Source organism: Cannabis sativa, chromosome 6, assembly GCF_029168945.1.
Source record: "Cannabis sativa cultivar Pink pepper isolate KNU-18-1 chromosome 6, ASM2916894v1, whole genome shotgun sequence".
In the NCBI taxonomy this organism is placed as follows: Eukaryota; Viridiplantae; Streptophyta; class Magnoliopsida; order Rosales; family Cannabaceae; genus Cannabis; species Cannabis sativa.
In genome coordinates, this window is record NC_083606.1 from 66,906,760 (window position 1) to 66,930,612 (window position 23,853).

General features: G+C 34.9%; 1 protein-coding gene across 2 annotated transcripts; it reads left to right on the plus strand.

The window, feature by feature from the left end:
* The first annotated feature begins 12,432 nt into the window (after nt 1–12,432).
* LOC115725621 (F-box protein 7) lies at nt 12,433–19,840 on the plus strand. Of its 2 annotated transcripts, XR_009688483.1 has the most exons (13): nt 12,434–12,635; nt 13,694–13,745; nt 14,057–14,143; nt 14,289–14,401; nt 16,384–16,500; nt 16,585–16,681; nt 16,876–16,949; nt 17,283–17,336; nt 17,449–17,550; nt 17,636–17,694; nt 19,255–19,465; nt 19,556–19,721; nt 19,760–19,840. XR_009688483.1 is itself a non-coding variant. In XM_030655203.2 (12 exons), the coding sequence occupies exons 2-12, from the start codon at nt 13,736–13,738 to the stop codon at nt 19,613–19,615; spliced, it is 984 nt and encodes a 327-aa protein (XP_030511063.2). In that variant the 5' UTR covers nt 12,433–12,635; nt 13,694–13,735; the 3' UTR covers nt 19,616–19,840. The 2 variants fall into 2 exon arrangements, 1 of the variants encoding a protein (XP_030511063.2); XM_030655203.2 differs by having other exon boundaries at nt 12,433–12,635; nt 19,556–19,840.
* The last annotated feature ends 4,013 nt before the right edge of the window (nt 19,841–23,853 follow it).

Here is a 23,853-nt window from a genome sequence, read left to right on the forward strand (position 1 = left end):
TGTGTTGATCGACACATGGGGTATGGGGCTGTGGTGCAAGATCACTGGAGTAATTGTTTGGCTTCTGCAATTGTTATAGCTCTGGGATCCCTTTCCCCACTAGTGGCAGAAGCTATGGAAGTCCTCCATGGCCTACTTCTCTGTTTTCGCCTTGTTTTCAACAATGTAGAGGCTGAATCGGATTGTCAATGTGTTATCCATATTTTGCAGAAGAAGGACTTTGTTTTGGCTGAGTTTGGCCTAGTTTTTAAAAATATTTATGATATTTATAATCATGTCAATGTTTCTAAGTTTCTCTTTTGTAATCGTTATGCGAACTGTTTAGATCACAATCTTGCTAAATTTACCTTATCCTTGGATATGATAAAAGTGTGGTGGCCGGATTTATCGAATGTTCTTTGAGTCTTTGCAACTTACTTTGGCTTTGTGCCTTTTAATAAGAAATTCATTCTATTAAAAAAAAAATAATAATAAATGTAAGGAAATGATTCATTTACCATTGCTTCTCGTTGTTTAATAATAAATATGCCATTAGAAGGACTTTTTCAGAATTCGTGTACTCGAATTTTGATCTCGAGATGATGAATCTACAACAACAAAATCTAGGATTAAAAATATGTTAAAATATATGTAATACCTCAAACCGGTAAACAAATATATCATTCTAACGCCATCTTCAATGAGACACTAAAAACTTAAATTTAGTGTTGTTTCTTAGTAATACACTATAGACAACATTGAATTTGCTTCATTTTTTTCATTTTTAAATAATTAAATAATTAAATTTTTTAATATATATTATTTATATTTGTATATAAAAATAATAAAAGAAATATATATTTTTATTTAATTTATAGTGTTGTGATTAAAATTAAAAAAAAAATACTAAAATAATACTTCTTTTTTTTGAATAAAAATCATTAGATTTATTAATTAATAAATTCGTTCAAAACAATAACGCACTTCAGAGGAACAATCCTTCAGCTGAAGCACACCACATGTAGAGAAACAAGAGTCTCTTGCCAAGCAATGAACACTTATTTGCAGATCGTTTTAGAAAACACAAATCAACAAAAGATAAAGCCAAAAGAAATTTTTGAACATCTTGAACAATAAGACCAAACTTTGAAGGCATAAAAATACCGCTCTGAATCGATTGGACATACACCAAGCTATCTGTTTCCAACATAACTCTATCCCACGAATGAGTTGCAATCCAACTCAAAGCTTCTTTAATGTCTATTATCTCCGCAATTTCGGATTGAACACAACCAATTTTCTCCTTCTTGAATGCTTCCACCATATGCACCCATGTACCGTCTTCCATAATCGTACCACAACTAGCAGAATCCCGAAAACAAAAAAACTAAATTAGTTTCAACACATAAACACGATCACAACATTAAAATTAATTAAAGAATGAACTCCTTATAATTCTAACCCCATGAAAACAAAAATATGAAACAGGACGTCGTTGAACCGAACCAAACCACTCTCAGAGGACTTGTAAAGACCGCTTAGTTTAATTTGGAAATTAGCAGTTAATTATGATTAATTATGAAAATTATTTATAGCCATTTAAATAATTTATTATACTGTTATTTATTGAATTCAGAGATGCATTTTTATGTCATGTAGTAGTTTGCATAATTTTGCATTCCGGTGCCCGGTATTTTGGAACCCGGTGTTTGGCTAAGTAGAAATCACAACTTAGTATGTTAGTAGTTTGGGACGGGTTATTAGACATTGGGAATGTCGGGAATGGCCGGGAATTTAGAATTTTCCAAAAATACCCCTTTAGAGTTATTTATGTGATTTTGGTGTGGAGGGGCAAAATGGTCTTTTTGCCCCAATGATATTTTGTCTTTTTATGATTTCGTTAAATGAAAAATAAATGTTTAATTATGCTTTATTTGGCTGAAAGTAAGTGTAATATGCTTTAAAGTTCATTTTCTTTTCACATTTTCAACACTTAGTCAAAAATAGGAAAATTTCAAAATCACACACTCTCTTTTCCTCTCTCTCTCTCTCGGCTGGTTGGGGGTGTGCAAGGGCTGGATTTTTCTTTGGTGATTCAAGCTTTGTTTGCAAAACTCTAGTGATCTCTTGATTGTGGTATGTGATTTCTAGCTTTCTTCCCTTATTTTCTTAGAAAAAGTTTGAAAAGTTGATGATGCATGCATGAGTTTTGGTTGTTGTTGCTGCTCTATTTTGTGGTTATTTTCTGAGGTTTAAAGCATGATTATTAGATGTTAATTAAGCTACTTGTGGAGTATGATTCTTAGGTTGAGCATGCTAGAGTTTTCTTATGCAAAAGTTTGGTTTTCAACATGAAAATTGTTTAATCTGTTGCTGTGATGTTGTTGAAGTTTATGGTTGTTTCAGAAGCTATTCTAAGCATGTTTAAGTAAGTTTAGATGGATTTGATTGCATGCTAGCTAGGTTTGCTCAAGTTTGAGTTTAGAACTCAAAGCTTGAGCTCTGATGGTGATTTTTGATTATGTGCAATCTGGGTGGTTTTGATGCCTTAGAAATGTTCTAGGGGTTATATGAAATAGGTCTGGAAGGTTTGAGATGATTTGGAGTTGATTTGAGCAAGATATGAATTTTTGATTGTTGCTGCCTGCGAGGAACCGGAATTCCGGTTGTGCATCCGGAATTCCGGATGGGGTTCTGAATTTTCCCAGAACCGGAATTCCGGTTGGGCAACCGGTCTACCGGTTGGGGAAAATTCAGGGACCCTAGTTTTCCTCGTTTTTATGTTTTTGGGGGTATTGCCATGCTTTTTATCGATAGGGAAACTTTTAGTTCCTAGTTTAAGTCCCCGGGAAGTGATTTAGCGTATCACTTATAGTGTTGTGATTTTTATGGTTTAGGAGCCTGTACTTCGCCGCGCAGTTAAAGTTCCAGTCAGGTTGACCGGCACACCTGAATTCGGAATCCAGGTAAGATTAGTATAACAGTATGCATATGTAGATTACATGTTTAGCGTGCATGTAGGAAGCCTGTTAGATTACATTAGTTATGTATGTTTGCTTCGAACCATCCAACCCTGTCACGTCGGTACAGGCTGGAGTATGACCAAGAAATGAGTATGACCGGTTCGACCGATCAGGCTAACACTTGGTTGGTGGTTCCGTACTATTGACGTATCCCGTCGGTATAGGCTGGAGTATGACCAGAAGCCGGAGTATGACCGGTTCGACCGATCAGGTGGATATAGTAACACGTCGGTACAGGCTGGAGCATGACCAGCAGCCGGAGTATGACCGGTTCGACCGATCAGGCTATTACGTGTCAATAGTACCGTCCCTATGAACGTTCAGAACTCAGTACCGTGTTGGACACGGCAGTAGTGACTCAGTACCGTGTTGGACACGGCAGTAGTGGGACTCAGTATCGTGTTGGACACGGCAGTTAGGGTTATGATCAGGGGTATGGGCGTCTGATCATGACCGAGTTTTATGTATGAATATTATTATGCTTTTCTTACTGAGTCTGTCGACTCACAGTTCTACGTTTATGTGTAGGTAAAGGCAAGGCTAAAGCTGATGGACCGTGAGCGAGCTTATGAAGATTGTACATGCCGGGGCGGTTAGGCCTGGAGAGTACGATCCTCGGGACAACAAGGCTGATTTTGTAACTAGTCGCTAGGCGACAATTATTTTGTTTAAACAGTTAACTCTTTTTGTAGATGATTTTGTAATCGGGATCCCGAGTCTTTTGTAATATTATTTTATAAGTTTAATTAAAAAGCAAAAATTTTAATTAATCACGTTTTTCATAAACCTCGTTGATTAGCAACGAGCTGCACAACATGTTTAAAAATCACGTAATACGCCTATGTTAGTTAGGGTGTTACAATTTGGTATCAGAGCCGCCAGGTTGTCTTCCGAAGATCGTCACGACATGTACAATCATCATCAGCAGTTAGCTCGTTTCACGGTTCAGTAAGCCTTTATTGCTTTAGTAGTTTATTTTATTCAGTTATGAAAAAAGAAAAGCCTGATAGGAAGCATGTTAGTAGCCTGATAGTAGAATAGGCGCATGTTTCGTTTTTAATTTCCAAATTAAGCGGCATTAGTAAGCTCTCCTTGAATACGACCTGATATGCCAACTCTTGGTTTCGCAGGCGGTTCTAATCAGATGGATGCCAGGCGGACTACCAGGAGTCAGGGCAACTCTGTAGGGTCGAATCAAGGTCAGGGAGCTCAGTTTCCCCCACCTGTTAGGGGCCGAGGTAGAGGTCCCCGAGGCAGGGCTCGTGGTCGGGGTGATGAGAACCTGCCACAGGCTGCCCAGGCTCCCCCAGCCGATCAGGGAGCCCAGAATTGGGAGGTAAGGTTTGCGGAAATGCAAGCCCAGATTGAAGAGCAGGACCTCGAGATTCAGAGGTTGAGACAGCAGGGTGCTCCTGCAGTTCCAGTGCCCGTAGTTCCAGTGGCACTTGCCCCTGCTGCCCAGGCCGAGATAGTGGTGGCGGTCAATAGATTGGAACCTCTGTATGAGCGGTTCCGGAAGCAAGCACCTCCGGTTTTCTTGGGAGGTCCGGATGTAATGAAAGCCGAACAGTGGCTGACGGTGATTACCAAGATCCTGAATTTCATGGGTGTCACCGGTAATGACAGAGTGGTGTGTGCCACTTTTCAGTTTCAGGAGGACGCTCTGGTCTGGTGGGACACGGTGTCTCAGATTCACGACGTCACCACCATGACCTGGGAAAGGTTCCAGGAACTCTTCAACGCCAAGTATTATAATGAGGCGGTCAGAAGCGCCAAGAGGAAAGAGTTCGCTCACCTGACCCAGCGTGAGAACATGAGCATCACCGAGTATACTACTCAGTTTGACCGGTTGGCGAGGTTAGCCTCGGGAATTGTGCCAACCGACTTCAGCAATAAAGAGAAGTATCTTGATGGTTTAAATGCGAAGATCAAACATGATTTGATGATCACCACGGACGACAACACCACCTATGCTCAGATGGTGGAGAAGGCACTGCGAGCTGAGGGCGCAGTTGGGTGTATGTCGGAGTCAGCTAGCAGTCCGGCGAGTGGCGGGGCTCCTACCCCTCCTGCATCAGGCTTTAGTAGGGGGAGTAGTGGTTCGGTCATTTATCAGAGAAAGAGAGCACCCACTGCTTCCGGTGGCTCGAGTCAGAACAGGAGGTTTTGGGGGAACCAGAACAGAGGGAGTCGTCCTGGTGGTACTGAGACCCGATTCTCCTATCCCGAGTGCCCTAGCTGCAAAAGGCACCATCGGGGTGAGTGTAAAGGTCAGGGATGCTTTCACTGTGGCATGCCCGGACACTTCAAGAGGGACTGTCCCCAGCTCCGCTCAGAGGCACCGAGAGCTTCGGCGATACCCACTCCAGCCAGGGTGTTCGCCATCACTCAGGCTGATGCAGATGCCAGCCCATCAGGGTTTGGAACCCTATTACCTGGCGGAGAATTGGTTATCTCCAACAGGTGGATTAGGTCTATGCCGATCAGGATAGATGGTAGAGAGTTAAGTGCTGACTTGATAGAGATGAGTCTAGCTGAGTTTGACATTATTTTAGGAATGGATTTCCTATCTAAATATTCAGCGAGTATAGATTGTAAAAGGAAGATGGTGATCTTCCAACCGGAAAGTGAAGAACCATTCGTGTTTGTTGGTTCAGTTCAGGGATCTCGGATCCCGGTGATTTCGGCCATGTCATCTAGAGATTTATTGCATGGCGGTTTTTTTGGGTTTCTGGCCGTGGTGGTGGACACCACCCCGGCCAAATACCATTCGGCCAGAGGACATCAAAGTGGTTCGGGAATTTTTGGATGTTTTTCACGAAGAACTTCCAGGGTTACCACCTCAGCAGGAGATTGACTTCGTGATAGATTTGGCACCAGGAGTGGAACCGGTTTCCAAAAGCCCCGTATAGAATGGCTCCAGCTGAACTTAAGGAATTAAAGATTCAGCTCGAAGGGTTGCTTGACTTGGGAGACACTAGTGATTAAAATCCATTGTGAGTTTAAACAAGTAATGGATTGTCAAGATAAGAAACTAAGAAGAAAGCCAATAGAACTATGGTTTAACCCATTCACATGGAGTAACCTAAAGTTTTCTATTACAAGGACATAAAAGGAAATTTCGTTTATAAGTCTATTCAATGGACTTAACAAAACTTTCTGTTCCTAGTATTATAGGTTTGAGTTTATCTAAACCTATGGCTTGTGGTATACCTGGTAATTACTTACTCTAATGCAAGCAACTTACTTTAATAAGATGCTGAAGCATTTTCTTTCTAATGGCAATCAATAGAAGCTTCACAACTTCTTAGGTATAGATTTTATTTATCTAAGGAAAAGTCTTAACTATTCCAGAAAAGATAAAGTCATGAAAGAATTTCTTATATCAACAGTAAGAGGTCTTAGATATGCTTTTGTATGCCTTAGACCAGACACCTGCTGTTGAGTGGGAGTAATGAGTAGGTATCAGATTAATCCAGGAGAAGAACATTGGAAGACAATCAAGTAAATCTTAAGATTAAGAAGAGGAACTATATGTTAGTCTATAAGGGTGTGTTTAAAACTCTTAGACTACACCATATCAGATTTCGAAATTTGCCTTTGTGCTAGTAAATCTTTCTGATAAGATGGTGATTACTCTGGGGGTGGAATAGTGATTTTGGAGAAGTGTAAAAACCTATCTGAAGTCTCTAGGTCTACCAGAGAGGGACTGAATGTTAAGGTTGCAGGAAAGGTACTTATTCAGTCTAAGGAAAGTTCTATACATTTTTGGCACCATTCCAAATTGCCTAAACTACTAGTGTTAATTTCCTGATTAACCAAAAGTAGTTGCCAAAGATATAGAATCCAGTATCCCAAGAGAGTAGACATATAGAGAGGAATTTCACATTATCAATGATTTTGTGATTAAAGGAAGAGTAATAGTGGAGAAAAGGTTGTGGTTAATTCAACCTTTCAGATCCTACTACGAGGAGTTTACTACTACTACACTTGATTTGTATATCAAGGTGTTGAGATTATTTGAAACACACTTTTTTGTTTTATATTAGTGCAAGTGGGAGTTTGTTGGGTTTTATGCCCTAAATAAAACTCATTTCAATATAATCAGATTTACTTATTAATATAGATCAGAAATAACATTTAATGTTGCATGGTTCACATGATTTATTTCATGATTATATGTACATAAAGTATAAATTCATCTGAAACCCTTTTCACATACTTGATCCTGTTTATTGTGCCGTCAACACATTGGAAAGTAAACATGACTATGTGAATAAAGTTTCCTAGATTTATCAGACACAAGGTTTTACTGATATGATAATCTACAACAAGAGTTTACTTGTATTTGGAGAAATACTATGTTCTTTCCAGAACATTGGTTAAAGTAAAGCTCAGGTTGGATGCATGCAGTATGCATCGGAAGGGACCGATATTAAACTTTGACTTAGATTTAATTAAACTTACCGTAGAATCTATTCAAGTCAATATCGCCAAGTTGATCCTAGATCAAATGATCTTAATCCTGTTATGATTAGGCTCAATCTTGAAAGGCTATTCGTGTTCTTTGATTTGTTAGTTAAGCCTACTTTTAGGTCAGGGTGATACGTACATTTTGGGAACACGGTAGTGCAATTGAGTGGGAGCGCTAGCATAAACATGGAATCTATAGCTTCTACCTGGCAAATAGTAAGCAAAGGATGATCTCCTTCAAGCTTGACCAAACGAAAATAAATGGTGGAGATCTCATTTCACATAAGCTGAAATATCATTTATACGGGGTCAAGTGTTTTAAGGATAAAATACATAGTAGGGTGTTACGGTAATTTAATCCCTTTACTGTGTAGATCATTCATATAGAGGATCATTGATCACATTAGGATTATAACAATGGATAACTAATGATGTGTCTATATGGTGGAACATATAGAGCATTCTATATACTGAGAGTGCAATTCTAAGTTCTATGCGTGGATTCAACGAAAAATTAATAAGTTAGTGAATTTTAGTGCTAAATTCTTGATCTACTTATTGGAAGCTCGGTTATATAGACCCATGGTCCCCCCACTAGTTGAGATAATATTGCTTGTAAGACTCATGTAATTGGTTTTGATTAATCAATTATAATTCTCAAGTTAGACTATGTCTATTTGTGAAATTTTCACTAAGTAAGGGCGAAATTGTAAAGAAAGAGTTTATAGGGACATATTTGTTAATTATGATACTTTGTATGGTTCAATTAATAAATATGATAAATGACAATATTATTTAATAATTATTTATAGTTATTAAATAGTTAGAATTGGCATTTAAATGGTTGAATTAAGAAATTGGCATTTTTGAGAAAATCAGATACAAAAGGTGTTAAAATTGCAAAATTGCAAAACCCAAGGCCCAATCCACTAATGCTTGGTCGGCCACCTATTGTAGGTTTTTAAGTTGATTTTTTCATTATTTTAATGTCATATAATTCAAATCTAACCCTAGTGGAATGCTATAAATAGATAGTGAAGGCTTCAGGAAAAATAGACTTTTCTTCAGACTTTCTGAATCAAAAAAAAAACTGAGCCTTCTCTCTCCCTATCTTTAGCTGACCACTCTCTCTCTTCTTCTTCAATATTTCGAAATCTTTAGTGATTAGAGTAGTGCCCACACACATCAAGCAATACCTCAATCATACTGAGGAAGATCGTGAAGAAAGATCATCAGCAAAGGAGATTCAGCATCAAAGATTCAGAGAAAGAGATCCAGGTTCAGATATTGATAATGCTCTGCTACAGAAAGGAATCAAGGGCTAGATATCTGAACGGAAGGAGTCATATTCTTCCGCTGCACCCAATGTAAGGTTTCTTAAACTTTATATGTGTTTAATTTATCGTTTTAGAAAGTTCTTATTTAGGATGTTAATAAACATACTTGTGAGTAGATCTAAGATCCTGGTAAAATAATTTCCAACAACTGGCCTCAGAGCCATGGTAATTGATTTACTTGCAAGAAATTTGGACTTTAAAACGATTGTTTGTATGTTCTTTGGATGGTATCATGTTGTATTGAGTGTTATTTGATGATTGATTGATGTTTGTAAAATTTTCGTAAAAAATAATTGCGATTTTATCTCTGGAATTATTTTTATTGGATAGTATGGAAAAAATTAAGCAAGTTAGCCTTTTACAGAACTTAATTTGGATTTTATTTGAATTAGTTATGATTTTTTGAAGATTTGAAAAAAATCGGGGCTGTGCTGATATTTTCCTGCGATCGCAAATCTGTCCGTACAGTTCACAATTTTTTTGTTTTTCTTCGATTTTTCATGCTTTTTCATGGAATTAACTTCCGATTTTTGGTATAGTTTTGTATTTATACTATTACTATTCCTAATTCAATTCTAATTATCATTTTGAATTAATTTAATATTTTTTAAATTTAATTCAAGATATTAGTGTAATTTGAATTTGAATAGAATTAGTATCTATCTTCTTGCTTAAAAATCTATCTTATTTTAAAATTTGATTATATCTTATCTTATTTTAAATTTAAAAAATAAGATATTTATAATCATGTAATTTTTAAATGATATAAGATATTTTGCTAATTTTTTTTTTAAATTTTGTTATTTTATTTATTTAAATTACATTTAAAATTTGAAAAAGATATTTATTTATCTTTTCTAATTTTTTATTTAATTTTTATTTATAAAATAACTTTTAAAATTTAAAAGTAGTTAGCAAATTTTTGAAATGATATTTAGGTTGGTTAAAACCTAATTTTTCAAAAATTGTAGATTTAATTTTAAATTAATTTTTTTTTTTTAAATTTCGAATTTTTCAAATTTTTTTTAAATTTTCGAATTTTTTTTTATTATTATTTAATTAATTATTTTCGAAATTAAATATTTAATTTAAAATTAAATAAATCCTACATCCAACTATCCAGCTAACCTTGTTGCAGGAGTATGTGTTTTAGCTTGTTTGTAAGTTTTCAAAACCTATTATTACTTGATTGCAAATAGCCATGGTTACTTTTCGCCAGATCTAATGATCTGATGGCTCCCTTGGTCAATTTAATAATTTGTAACAGGTATATTTACAATCTTCTTTCATCTGCATATGACCTAGCAACATGATAGGACCCATCCAAAGTGTGTCTGTGTGAGCCTATGTGTTTAATTTGATTATAGATACATATAGGTTGTTGTTGCTAAAATAAATTATCATAGTTCTTGATAGAATTTATTTAGGCCCATTTAGTTATTGGGCTTATTCAATTAATAACAGTTGTTCTTATTAAGGTTAAATTCCTCTCTTTTGGGCCTTGTGTGAGAGTTGGGAGCCATAGAAGTGGGTACGACATACTGAACCCAGCACCCCCTCACATGAACCACCCCAATTGTGAAGGCCCATTTGCCTGATTTGAACAACTGTACTAGGTTAATTACACTAGTTTAACTTAATAAAAATTGATTAGCAACATAATTAATTTCATTTATTTTGAAATTAATTTAAGAAAATTATAGTTTAAAGAATTCTTTATTCTAAGCTAAACTATATGTATTTTCTTGTATTTAATTAAATATAGAATTATAACCATCTAGATTCTTTCTGGAACTTAATTTAAATTTTTCATTAAATATTCCTATTTAAGTTGAAATTTAGTTATCTACAACTAACCAACTTAAATCTGAATATCTTTTGAATTTCAAATTTCAAAATTAAGTTGAGGAATTTTAGGCATTGGTTATTAAGATTCTTTAGATATTTTTTAAGTTAATATCTTTTCAAATATTAACTTAAAATGGAATATTTTCAAATTAAGTGGTTACAACTTAATTTTTGATATTTAATTAAATTTAAATTTGAAAAATATTTAAGTTCTAGATTTTTTCTAATACAACTTAAATTAGATATTTTTTCAAATTTTGTGGAAAAGATACTTAGTCAAATAAGATATTTTCTAGATAGTTATTTCTAGACTACTTATTATTTCTAATATTTAAAAGGAAAATATTATACATTGTGAAATTAATTATTTAAATAATTAATTTTGGTACAATTTATTTTAAGTATAATTTTTCCTAGTATTAAACTAGAAATTAATAATTAAGCATTCTCTACACTTAATTATTTATTTCTTGAATTTAATACATTTAATTAATTTGAAAATTAAATATCTAAGTTGATTTTCATCATGATACTTAAATATTTCTTTTTCATGACATTTAATTAAATAGAAAATTATTTTTAGTTGAAATTTTTTTTCAACTAAATTTAAATAATTTTCAAAATATATTTTTTCTTTATTTTATTAATCAATTTTCGAAATTGCATTTCTTAAATGCTAGAATTTCGAATTTTATCTTGAAAAATAGATTAAGTTGTAAATTAAGTTGGACACGGCAGTAGTGGGACTCAGTATCGTGTTGGACACGGCAGTTAGGGTTATGATCAGGGGTATGGGCGTCTGATCATGACCGTGTTTTATGTATGAATATTATTATGCTTTTCTTACTGAGTCTGTCGACTCACAGTTCTACGTTTATGTGTAGGTAAAGGCAAGGCTAAAGCTGATGGACCGTGAGCGAGCTTATGAAGATTGTACATGTCGGGGCGGTTAGGCCTGGAGAGTACGATCCTCGGGACAGCAAGGCTGATTTTGTAACTAGTCGCTAGGCGACAATTATTTTGTATAAACAGTTAACTCTTTTTTGTAGATGATTTTGTAATCGGGATCCCGAGTCTTTTGTAATATTATTTTATAAGTTTAATTAAAAAGCAAAAATTCTAATTAATCACGTTATCCATAAACCTCGTTGATTAGCAACGAGCTGCACAGCATGTTTAAAAATCACGTAATACGCCTATGTTAGTTAGGGTGTTACAGGACTGCTCTTGAACCCCTCATAGACGACTGACGACGACTGCTCTTGAACTGCTCTCAGACGGTAGCCGTCCGACAGTGATGCCGGCCAACGACGTACGGATGATGACGACGCTCCTGTAGCCGCTGTCTTCGTTCCTGGCCAACGTAGCCGCTTCCTTCGTTCCTATAGTTGGGCCGATATTCTTGGGCTTAAAATAATACTTCTTTTAATATTAATTTATCACTAAATTTGAGTTTCACGTTGCCCTCAAAATAGGCTAAATCAAATCCTCATAAATAAAAATAGAGAAAATTAGACTTTATACCCTTTTCACATTGTCCTCTTTCATTTTTACTCTCTTTTTTAAAGCCTACTATTTTTACTTCTTTTTTTTAAATATTTTACTAATTTTACCCCTGTCACTTCAATATACTCTCCATATAACTCTTTTATGTTAGAATATTTTGAGTACAATACATATAAAAAGAGATATGATTTAGTTCATTGAAAAATAAAAAAAAGTATTTTTCAACATACCTTGTAAAAATAACTTGATAAGAGACAGGATAGGAGTTCATTATCTCCATTAAATAAGCCCTAAAATAAGAAACCAAAAACACCCTTCCTTCCTTCCAAGTATAATTTCAATTATCAAAAAGAGAGAGAAGAAATTGAAAAATCCTAAAATTCTTCTCATCCATCCTCTCCACCTTTTTCGGAGTGAAGCATACTATCTTCCTCTTCCGACAACGTTCGACCCGCCTAACTGCATAAAGGTATATAATCTTATCATCCCCTTTTGAAAACTTCAAACCTGTACCACTACCACCCCACAATGATTTTATATAGAATTGAAAATCTCCAGTTCATTTTTATATGTTACCATCCACTCTGACTTGATTAAAAACATCTCATTTTTTACTCTAATGCTATTTAAATCCTAATTACTATAAGGTTAATGTAAAATTAGCTGTTAGTTTTCCATTTCTATAACTGATTATATGAAATCACTGAATTATTCCATTTCCTTTCTCTGTTCTTCATTCATTTTTAATTTGTATTGATGAATAAAAGTGTGAAATATGTTTTCCCTAATTTAAAAAATTCAATCCTGGATTTGATTACAGAATGATATTTTTTTATTAGCATATGTATCCTAACATAAAGTTGTATTTTTTTTTTTTTGTCATTTCTCAAAAGGTAAGAAATTTCTAACATCAAGTTTAACTGAGATACTTCTCTTCACTAGTATGTGTGTGTATATATTTGGTTCTTTTCCATTTTCAATATCCAAAATTCAGTTTGGCAGATCTCTATCTCACTCGGTAAGTTGCTTTTGTTTGGTTAATTCTTTCTTTAGTTTGGTCCATTCAGTTTCAAGATATTATGTTTATTTTTCTCTGATCTGAGAATTTTATTTTGTAATTAAGGTGTGTGGTTGATTTAGTATGTAATCTGCTTTATCTATTTTTTATTTTTGTTTTTCTTTAAAAGTATGTTAAACTTTTCTGAATTATTTGTGCAAAGTACAGTTTACCTGCTGAGGAGCACTGTGTTTCGATTTATTAATGTCTATATATCTGATCTGAGCCTTTTTTTTATTTAATTAGTGAACAGGATAGTTTTTACCTAACTATCCTTTTGTTTTGGGATGAATTTTGCCAGATTTGCGTGCAAATTCCCAACCTGTAATGCGATATGTTGTGGATATTTGTTACAATAGAATCATAACTGTGGATTAACCAAATAATAGTCTGTTTTTCTCAAAAATGTGGTATCTTAGAATAGTGAAATTTCTACTTACCCTTTCTCTCTCTTTTCTCTCACTTTCCAGAGAAAATTGACTCGGAGGCTTCCTTGTTATTCATCTGTCCTCATGGCTTCAGGTTTGTCATATTTTATGAGCTAAGCTTTCTGTCTAGTACTCTATTTGATTGATTGACTCATACATTTTGCTGCAATTTGTATTTTTCTTTATTCATAATATCTTGAATTATGGTTGATATTACTATTTTGTCATACAATATGTTTTTGAAGAATTTGTTTTACAAGTTTGAATGACATGTTTAGGCTTAGCTTGACTTGCACATTTATTTAATTTATTTTTTTCCTTTATTCTTATTATTAATTTTTATGAAAAAGATTGCACTATTTAGAGTTGGGGATTTTGATATATGTTAATGTTTGTCTCTTGCAGATTATGCCTCATCTAGTTTGACTGAACTTGAATCGGCTTTGAAGTTGAAGAATGTTCAGTACTTCGTCACTAAAAGACCGTGGCTTGGTAGGGTCCTACCTCCTTATATATACTGTTTTTTTGCTTCATTTTCCTTTTTTTTTTTTTAATGTGGTAACTCTTAATATGTGACAATTGGGCTAGATTAAGTCTTTGTATATTGGTTTTTATTGTTTCAGGTTTTATGTTTCAGATCTTTATGGAATCAATGTTAGACCCGTTGCTCCGTTTGGAAGTGTGAGTAGGAAAGCATATGTTGATCCAGCTCTGATACACCGTAGCTTACCCGATGAGCTTCTCTTTGAGGTATGGCATTTTAGAAACTATTTTTTTGGTTTGCTACTACGTTGAAATGCAACACTTTTTCATCTACATTACTTATTAGGGAGTGACTGGACAAAGGTAAGGAAATTTTGTATTGAGGTAGGCATTTTATTAATTGATGTGTTAGTTATGGGAAGGAACAAATGGGAGTAGAGAGGAGAGGGGTATGCATAAATCCAATCTCTAAATGCCTAAGGATTGTCACTGTTTTGCCTTTTTCATTAAGAGATTTCTTCTTCACTTGTTTTGTTGCTGCTATATGTTTTCTGCACAATTTAGATTGTGCATAAACGGGTACATTAGTTGGTATATAGCCATACGGACATGTGGTATGACCTATACACCAATGGAAGCTCATGTTGAATTTATGGAAGGACTATAGACATCTATTCAGGGTGATATCTCATCGGATCAAGAGAGTCAGAAAGTGGCTGTTACTCAAGAAGGTTTAGAGGGTGTCACTCGGAGATGTTTTCAAGTGGTAGATGAGCAAGATCTGATCAAGAACTGGTTGGAATTTTGCATTATGTTGTTCAACTGTTGTTGTAAAACCGATTATCCATTTAATCAATTGATGGCTCTCCGTTATAAAAGTTTGGTGATGGAGTTCTGGACTCGGTTCAATCAGATTGCAACACAAATGTTTGGTATTCTGAAAACCTTCCTCCGTGATATATTCTTTGGGAATCTACCAGTGGAGATGGTGATTAAGGTGCGGGCATAGACCTGCGACCCTCATTAATGTTTTGGCCGAGGTGTTGCTAGGGACTACATATTGATCTCCCTGTTTTTCCATCGGAGATGATAGGGACTACAGTGACAAATCATGGCTTCTAACTAGCAGAGTATATGCCAAGAAGTCAGCAACACAACTCAGTGATCGAACCCCCTGTTTCAGAGATAGTTTTGCCACCGGGAAGGCTGCCGATTGCGGTGAGCAAGAACTCGTCACTGCCAATCACCGAGGAAATTGCATTCGGGTTTATTTTATCGAAGACAGTTCCTGTAGCAATCGAGAAAGAAATCGTTAATATGTTACGTGAAACCGGAAGGCCCAGTCCCTTCACTTATGTCATGTCCAAGCCCGACCTACATAAGCACAATAGTTAACCTAATTAATCATAGTATGGGGTTGGACCCATTGGGTCATGTTGTTTTCTCTAAGAGGGAGGTAGGAAGTCAATTTTTACTAGCCCAAGATCGACGCAGACCACCATGGACAACTGGCTCTGGAGAGTTTTACAGTGCTGGAGATTGAGTCAATCTGCCAATTTTGGGGATGAATACACAAACAACCAGACCAAACAATACACAAACAACCAGCAAAAGGAAATATTACAGTAACTCTCAGGTGTTCGAGAGACCTGCACTTTCTAAGAGCTAAGCTCAACAAAATACAATTCTGGCATCCCTTTTCTTAGTACTCAACTCACTACATATCCCCTTCCCATAAACATTCCTTACCACATCATTAGCAACCTGCCCAGATTACCCCTGCTATAATCTGATTACTCTTTTCTGCCCCTCCTAGCATATGTAAAACGTATCACAGGTCTATATACTGCTCATGTGTTCCATTGATTACTTTTATTTATAATTGCTTGTGAAAATTATTGACATGTCACATGTGCTAGGGCAGGATTGTGCTTTCTATACTATTTTATATTATTAGAGATTTTTTTTTTTTTGAAAAAAAGAAAAAGGTCACTTGTCTTAGACTGACCCACTCTCAAATTTATTGAGAAGAAACTGTAAATTCTCTTGAAAAGCATTGTTGTTTTTTTTTTCTCTTCCTATTTTGAAAGTATCCAAGAGGGACTCAAACGTCAGTCCTTGTGGGAGCAAACCATATGACTTAAAAGTGTTCTTTTACTTAGAAATGATCTAAATCTTTTTTGATGATCTTCCGATGAAGTGATTATTTGTGACAAGTTCTTATGGCACATAAATTTGTTCATTTGCAGGTCTTTGCACGAATGACACCATATGACTTGGGCAGGGCTTCTTGTGTGTGCCGAAAATGGCGGTATACAATTCGCAATCCTGTGTTTTGGCGCAATGCATGCTTAAAGGCCTGGCAGGTAACTGGTACTGCTTATGTTTTGAGCCTTTAGTTTGTCAATTGTCTGTTGTCTTATTTAAAACTGGGATTCATTGTTTTGAAGCTTTCTGGAGTGGTCGAAAACTATAAAATTTTGCAGTCAAAGTATGAGAGTTCATGGAGAAGAATGTGGCTTTTGAGACCAAGGGCTCGTACTGATGGTAGGAGATGCCTTAATTTTAATTGTTGTTTGTATCTTTCTGATTTTATTTTCACTTTTTGTGCTCTCCAATTCATATGGTTTGTGTTTGTTAACGTAACTCTGATTCGGTGTTACCATCCGAATTCCCGTTATCGTATTTTTGACTGTTTGGATTTGGAGAGATGTTCATGTGAAATTTTTTTGGCATGTCAGGACTTTATGTAAGCAGGAACACTTACATTCGTGCTGGAGTTGCAGAATGGAAAGTCACTAATCCTGTTCATGTGGTATGCTGTTATTTTGTTGTTAAGACTTCAATTTGTGTGATGAGGCAATCACTTTCTATTGATTGAATTTCATATTATGCTCTTCATCTCTAAAGCCTAAGCTTAGGTATCTGAAACATATCATAAAGGTTAAATTAAAGGGTAAATAGCACTTGGGGTTCCCATCATTTTTTTTTGTAGGGGTTTTCATCCCAAATCAGTAGGGAAACCATTTTATTCATTTGTGCATCTTCAATGTTCTCTATTGAAAAAGCTTGCATGTTCAATTCTAGATTTAAATTATATGTTTCAGTTCCTTTTGTACAACCTGTCTTAGTTCCTTTGGTTGTTCAGGTCTGCTATTACCGTTACATCAGATTCTTTGCTTCTGGCCGATTCCTGTACAAGGTTAAATTTGTTCCAACTCTTGTGGAAGGTTTTTTTAAAGGTGAAATATGATTGATTATGTTTTTGTATCTGAATTACTTTTTCTTTCTTCCATTTAAATCTGCTGTTGCAGAATTCATCTCAGAAGATCAAAGATGTGGCAAAATACATGAACTTCCGTGCAGCCAAGGCTGAAGCTGTTTTCAGTGGCCATTACACTTTGTCAGACGATAAGGTCAGATTGTTCTTCTCCAGACCTTAGTTGCATTTTCCTTATGATGATAATGTTGACTTCTTCATATTTTATTACTCCATTATAGATTGAGGCTGCAGTTTTGTACCCAGGCACACGCCCTACAGTATGGAGGATCCGATTAAGGTATGGGCATACTGTTTGGATGTAAAGCTTAAATGGCCCTGCATTGTTATTTGATTGGTGATAATTATTCTTGTTCGGGCAATGATTTATATTTTGAACAATTCTTAACTACAATAATTTTAGGGCGTACTGAGATAAGCCCACAATTAGCACCAATAACATTAGACAGTAACCAGTAAAAGCACATTAGTAGAAAGCTTAAACCATTATAGTCATGCTCTAGATTGTATTTCTCAAAAAGGAAAGTAATAACAGAAAGAAAGGATAGGGGTCCTTTCAGGCCTTGATGGAGAGAGAGAAATCTCAATTCTTACATGACATGACATTCTCACTAGCACTAGCTGCCACTATATCCCTTTCCTAACCAACTCAACAATTACCAAAAGGCCCCCCACACACATTGCTGCCCTTACATGTCAATATCCTTATTGCCCTTGGCCCTTCTAGCATAAGTAAATCTGATAGGAGTTCTAACACTGGACTATTAGTTTGTTTCTTTTAATTATGTTTCTGCCTAAACTAAACTATTAGTAAGTAGTCTGGAGAGAGGATAAGCATCGCATTGTATTTTGTTGGTTTTTCAGTCAAGAAAATTCCTTAATAGGAAGAAATCCCTGTCATATTGATTGATACATTACAAAGAATCATGAGTAGGGAAAAATACTTGATATTATTCCCCATTGTTCTATATTTTTCCGGCTTTAGTGAATTCCTCAAATCAAGCGCTCTTTCCTAGGAAAGCTTAGTGATTCTCCGAAATCATGAATTACAAAATTCGCTCTTTTTCCTTCGTCTTCGAATGAATTATGTCTAGATATATATATATATATATATATATAAATGTGTGTGTGTGTTGAGATAATTGCCCTGTAATCACAACACCAAACCCAACACAACAGGAAATTAAAAATAAACAAAGCTGGAACTGAGAAACCAGCAATGGATTTTTCGAGAGCCTGGTCTTTCTACAATTCTCACAAAAATCCCAAAATCCCTTCTCATTTGCCTTACTGAAAAGCATAACTCTTTCTCTCACCTATGAGTCAGCACCACTGTCTTGCTCACCTAAGACACAGACATGTCACCCACTCACCCTATTTTTTCCTTCTCACATAGGTATATTTTGCCAATGGTCTTATCACTACTGCCCTCCTGAAGAGATGGATGGCCCTACTGAAAATAATTCTCAGAAGTGGAAGTGGAAGTGGAAGTGGAAGTGAAACAAGCCATAAAAGTTAGGTTAGGGGTGGTATGATAAGAACATAGAGCCTTAGCTCATGTCCTTTACCAATAATATTAATGTCATAAGAACCTGAAATAAAGAATGATCGGAAAAGAATGAGATGCAACACTTAAGATTACTAGTGGGTTGACTGATAGAAAGCAAATTGAATGATAAAATAGGTAAGTGTAAGACATATGACAAAGTAAGCAAAAATATCGCCAAATTCTCAGAATCATTTTTAGATAAAATTTGCTCTTCTGACTTTCTCTTTGTATCCATCTATGTATGAGTATTGTTTGCCAGTGGGTATATATGATGAAGTTTTTGTCCTATAGGATAAGGGGAACTACGGACGGTGCAAACAATCGGATGAATTTACTCTCACTTGTTACAAGTGGTGTGAACATTGATGAGGTCAATGGCCCTGGTGAGGATATTCTTGGAGTAGTTGAAAGTTGGTTGGATGATGAAACACACAACCCAGATGTGCCTGCTGTATCACACCAGAGGGGTCTCACACCTTTTGTTTTTGTTCCTTTCGAAGAGGTAAGCTTGTCCCTCCCTCATTAGTTTTTAGCCCCAAGAATGAGCTAGTTTGAAAATATTTTGGTGTTTGCTTTGCTGCGCATGGTGTAGGTGGAGACTTCGGTTTTGAATCTTCCCGTGGACAAGATGGATTATTTTGTACCTGGCTGATTACTCGAACAATGAGGCTATTATTTGTAAAGTTGTAATTACATATGAACTATTAGTTTCTTTGTTCCAAAAGGTTGAAATAGTTGCCTGAAATATTGGCTCGTGTTGTAATGCACTGTTTGCTGTACGTACAATAGGAGTTGGTGTAATAATTATAAGAAACGAAATTGGATAGCTGAATTGTGTATTCTATGATGTAATAATAGATGGATTTTAAGTTAAAAACGCTACTCATTGATGGGGGACCAATGATTTCAAACTTTGATATTGTTCTTTTGTTTCTTACAGGAAACTGGGGAGGAATACTTGTTTTTTTCCTTTTATTTTAAAAGGGTAAATATCATTTTGGACCCTCTGTTTTACAAAAGTTACCAACTGGACCTTGTGTTTTGTTTAATGACAAAATGGACCTTGTATTTTCTAAAATAGTACAAATCGGATCCTGAATTGATTTTTTGTCAAAATAAAATTTAATTATAATCCGATCTAAAAGTGCTATATGACAAAACTGTTTACATTTTTTGTATCTGTTCGTATTAAGCATTGTCTTCAAGTTGGTTGTATTAAAAAAAAGTTATCAAAAATGAAGCTCAGGGTCCTATTTTTACTATTTTAGAAAATATAGGGTCTATTTTGTCATTTCACAAAGTACAGGGTCTAATCTGTAATTTTTTCAAAACACAGGGTCCAAAATGGTATTTACCCATTTTAAAATAGGAGTTTTTACACAAAAATGCTGTACTTTTTTTAAAATTTTACATTTATATTGTGGTAAGAGATTTTTTTAAGAAAAAAAATATAAGCATTTATTATATATATTTTTTTTGTTGTCTTTAACATTCTCTTACTATTCATACCCAAATTACTTTATATTATTGTTTAAAAAAATATTTTATATTATTTTTTTAATTAATCACATTTTATAAAAAAAAATTAATTAATTTCTTTTAACTTTTATTAAAATAAGATTTACTTACACACTTTTTCTCATATTTTTTTTACTCTCTCCTACAAAGATTTTGGAGCACTCTTATATCTTTATCTCTCTTACATGATCATAAAAATAGTATATTTTTTTTTATATATTTTATAATTTATTTAGAGTTGATTTATGAAAAATTTACATATTGCAATGAGGTCGATGTCATATTTGAGAGGAAACTTAGATTTCTCCTCTCCTTTAATCAAGCTAACACCTTCATGAGTTTAGGAAGAGGCTTGGAAATATCGATGACAACATGAACCCGCAAAAACTTTTTGAGGCAATTCTTAGAAGAATTCTCAACTTCGGTCACCGGCCCAAGAAGGCCACAAAGTTCTCTGCCCATTATCAGCAGTCATGCACGAGATCAGAACAAGATGAATTTGAACCCAAAATTTCACTCTATTAAACGTCAACAAATTGTAATCACCAACACTCGTAGGAACTTTGAGTGCCAACAATTGATATTCTAAAAGCCATGGACCACCACCAAAGACTTTATGTGTATCCTTAAGATTCAAAAACCGAAATAAAAACGTATTGTTACTCACTGCCTTGACAGTCACGGTACCATTAATCTTCCAAAAAAATCAATACTTGTGTCATATGTTCCCTGAAAACTACCTTGGAGGAAATCAATTTCCCCACTAGAGTTCTCTCAACACTATCTTTGCTGACATCCACAAAAGCCGTCTCAAGATCACCCTCAATAATATCCTCATCACTATTATCGTAGTCAAACGAATTGTTCAAAGCCGCCCATTCATTACGATCCATGATGAAAAAACAAGCAACTCCTATGGTTAAACTTCTACGTCCAGAATTTTGAAAAACCAAGACGTTAAATCAAAATCACAGAAAAAGTATTCCTCATTTCTTAAAAAGATTTCTTTGAAAATCTTATTAATACACATTAATTATTTTACAATAAGTATATATATTTTTAGAACTCCAAGGCATTGTTCTTAAAAAAAAAATCATACTTTCCAATTTCCATATATATATATATATATATATATATATATATTTGGGTAAGGTAATTATTTGAATGAATTAATTACTAAAGACTGTGAAACTAAAAAAAAACAAAAAATTACCAGCATTAAATATAAAATAATAATTATTCATATCACAATTTCTTAGCCCTCACATTACTCATTTTTGTAACTTTCTCTTCTTTCAGTAAACTCAAACCAAAAAGGCCTGAGGTATTACTTTCTTTTTCTCATCTTCTAATTATTAATTTAGATCAATATTCTATAGATAATACTAGATAGATCTTATGAATATCGTCTCTAACTTCATGTTTATATGATATACATTGGTGTTTTTGATATTTGAAATTCCGTATTTTAATATTCCCAGTTTGATTATTTAATTAAGTGATTAATTAAATGCGGAATAATGAAACTGGTACTGAAAATAGTTTTTCCGTAGTTACAGAATACAACTCTGTAACTCCAGAGAAACCCAGAAAAACAAACAGTGCATAAAAGTAAAAACACATAAGATTTTTGTACGTGGTTTCAACAATCCTTTCAGATTGTTACTAGTCCACGGGGCCACGCCCAGAGATAAGATTCATTAGATCGGTATCAAAAATACAAAGTAATTGACTTATGCATAAATAGACTCCCTCTTATTGTATGCCGCAAGCTTGATGTATTCCACCTACTAACCGAATCTTGATAAAACTCCAAGAGCTCGAACTCCCTTCGATCACCTTGAAGAGTGGTTGAATCCTCCCGATTCAAGGCTTAAAGGCTATCTCCCGAAAGCCTATACAACCATCTCCCGAAGGTTGTGTGCTTGTATCATCCCGATGCAAGACTTCAAAAGCAATCTCCCGAAAGCTTGTAAAACCCTTCTCCCGAAGGTGTGCTTGTATCCTCCCGATGCAAGACTTCAAAAGCAATCTCCCGAAAGCTTGTAAATACCCTTCTCCCGAAGGTGCACTGATGTTCTTCTTCGTTGTAGACTTGAATACAGACTCAAGACAATACAAACAACAAATAAACAGAGTAAGAGTAGAACAACTCTTCTCTACAAAACAAAGACACTCTTTTCTTAAGATATGGAAGTGAATAAAAGAGTTTAACAAAGACAAAGACACTCTTTCCTTAAGATATGAATACAATTCTAAGTGTGTGAAAGAGATACAAAAACCTAGCAGCTATAAGATGTATTTATAATGAATATACATCTCATAGACAGCTTACATTCGGTCTGAACAAGACCTCAACCCACTAGAAACTTCCCTAAAATAATTCTTCAATCAGTCTAGGAATTTCTGTTTCTGTACCTACAGAATCGTGGGCAGTAACTACAACTTTCCTTTTATAGAAAAGGAAAGTCTAGCTCCGGTTTTCTCTTCAAGAAACATGATCTTAGAAAATGGGAAACTCAACACAAGATCAGAATAACAGCTGGTTAGCAAAGAATCAATGTGTAATCAAAACTTACCATTTTTACCTCAATTTCCATAAATAGGAAAGCTAGTCAACTTTCCTTCCAAGTTTAGATTTACACAAATATGGAAACCATATCAATAAATGCCAACCGAAATATACAAAGAATAATAAAATATTTTTGTCAATTAAATATGCCAAAAATGGAATTAACAATCTCCCTCTTTGGCACTTTGATTGACAAAACATTTTATTATGAGAAAACCTGCATCAAGTGTTAGAAACCAAAGCAAATAGCTTTTTAAAGATACAAGAGTATAGAAAATACTCCCCCTGCATGAAAGCTCTCTAACACATAAAACAAATAACTTTTTTTTGGACGGAAAAGCTTACAAACCGAAGGACACAACTTTTTAAACGGAAAAGTGTTAAACCACAAACAAGCAACTCCCCCTAAAACCAAGGGTCCAGAGTTGTAACAAAGAGTTCAATGAATCCAAAAAATAATACTACTCCCCCTTTTTGTCTATCAAGGAGCCAAAGATAACAAAAACAAACATGGACAAAGTCATAAGTTCAAATAAACATTAACGAAAAGCAAAAGATAAAAGATTAAACCACTTATTCATCATCATTGGGTCGGAAGTATTTCATGATGCTGTCCATCTTCCTAAGAAGCAAGGCCTGACTTGTCTCCATTCTTCCCAAACGCAAGTTGAATTCTGCCATTTCTGTAGGAGCAGAAGTTGAAGCAGATGCTGCAGCAGGATCATTTGTAAGACCAGGGGAAGCAGACCGAGCCTTTCTTTGAGCAGATTTTCCATGAGGAAGCTTTTCAGGAATTTTGA

Coding starts and splice junctions, on each gene's coding strand:
- LOC115725621 (XM_030655203.2), top strand. Junction 16,682..16,875: donor ACCAAGGGCTCGTACTGATG/GTAGGAGATGCC, acceptor TTGGCATGTCAG/GACTTTATGTAAGCAGGAAC. Junction 16,950..17,282: donor TCACTAATCCTGTTCATGTG/GTATGCTGTTAT, acceptor TTGGTTGTTCAG/GTCTGCTATTACCGTTACAT.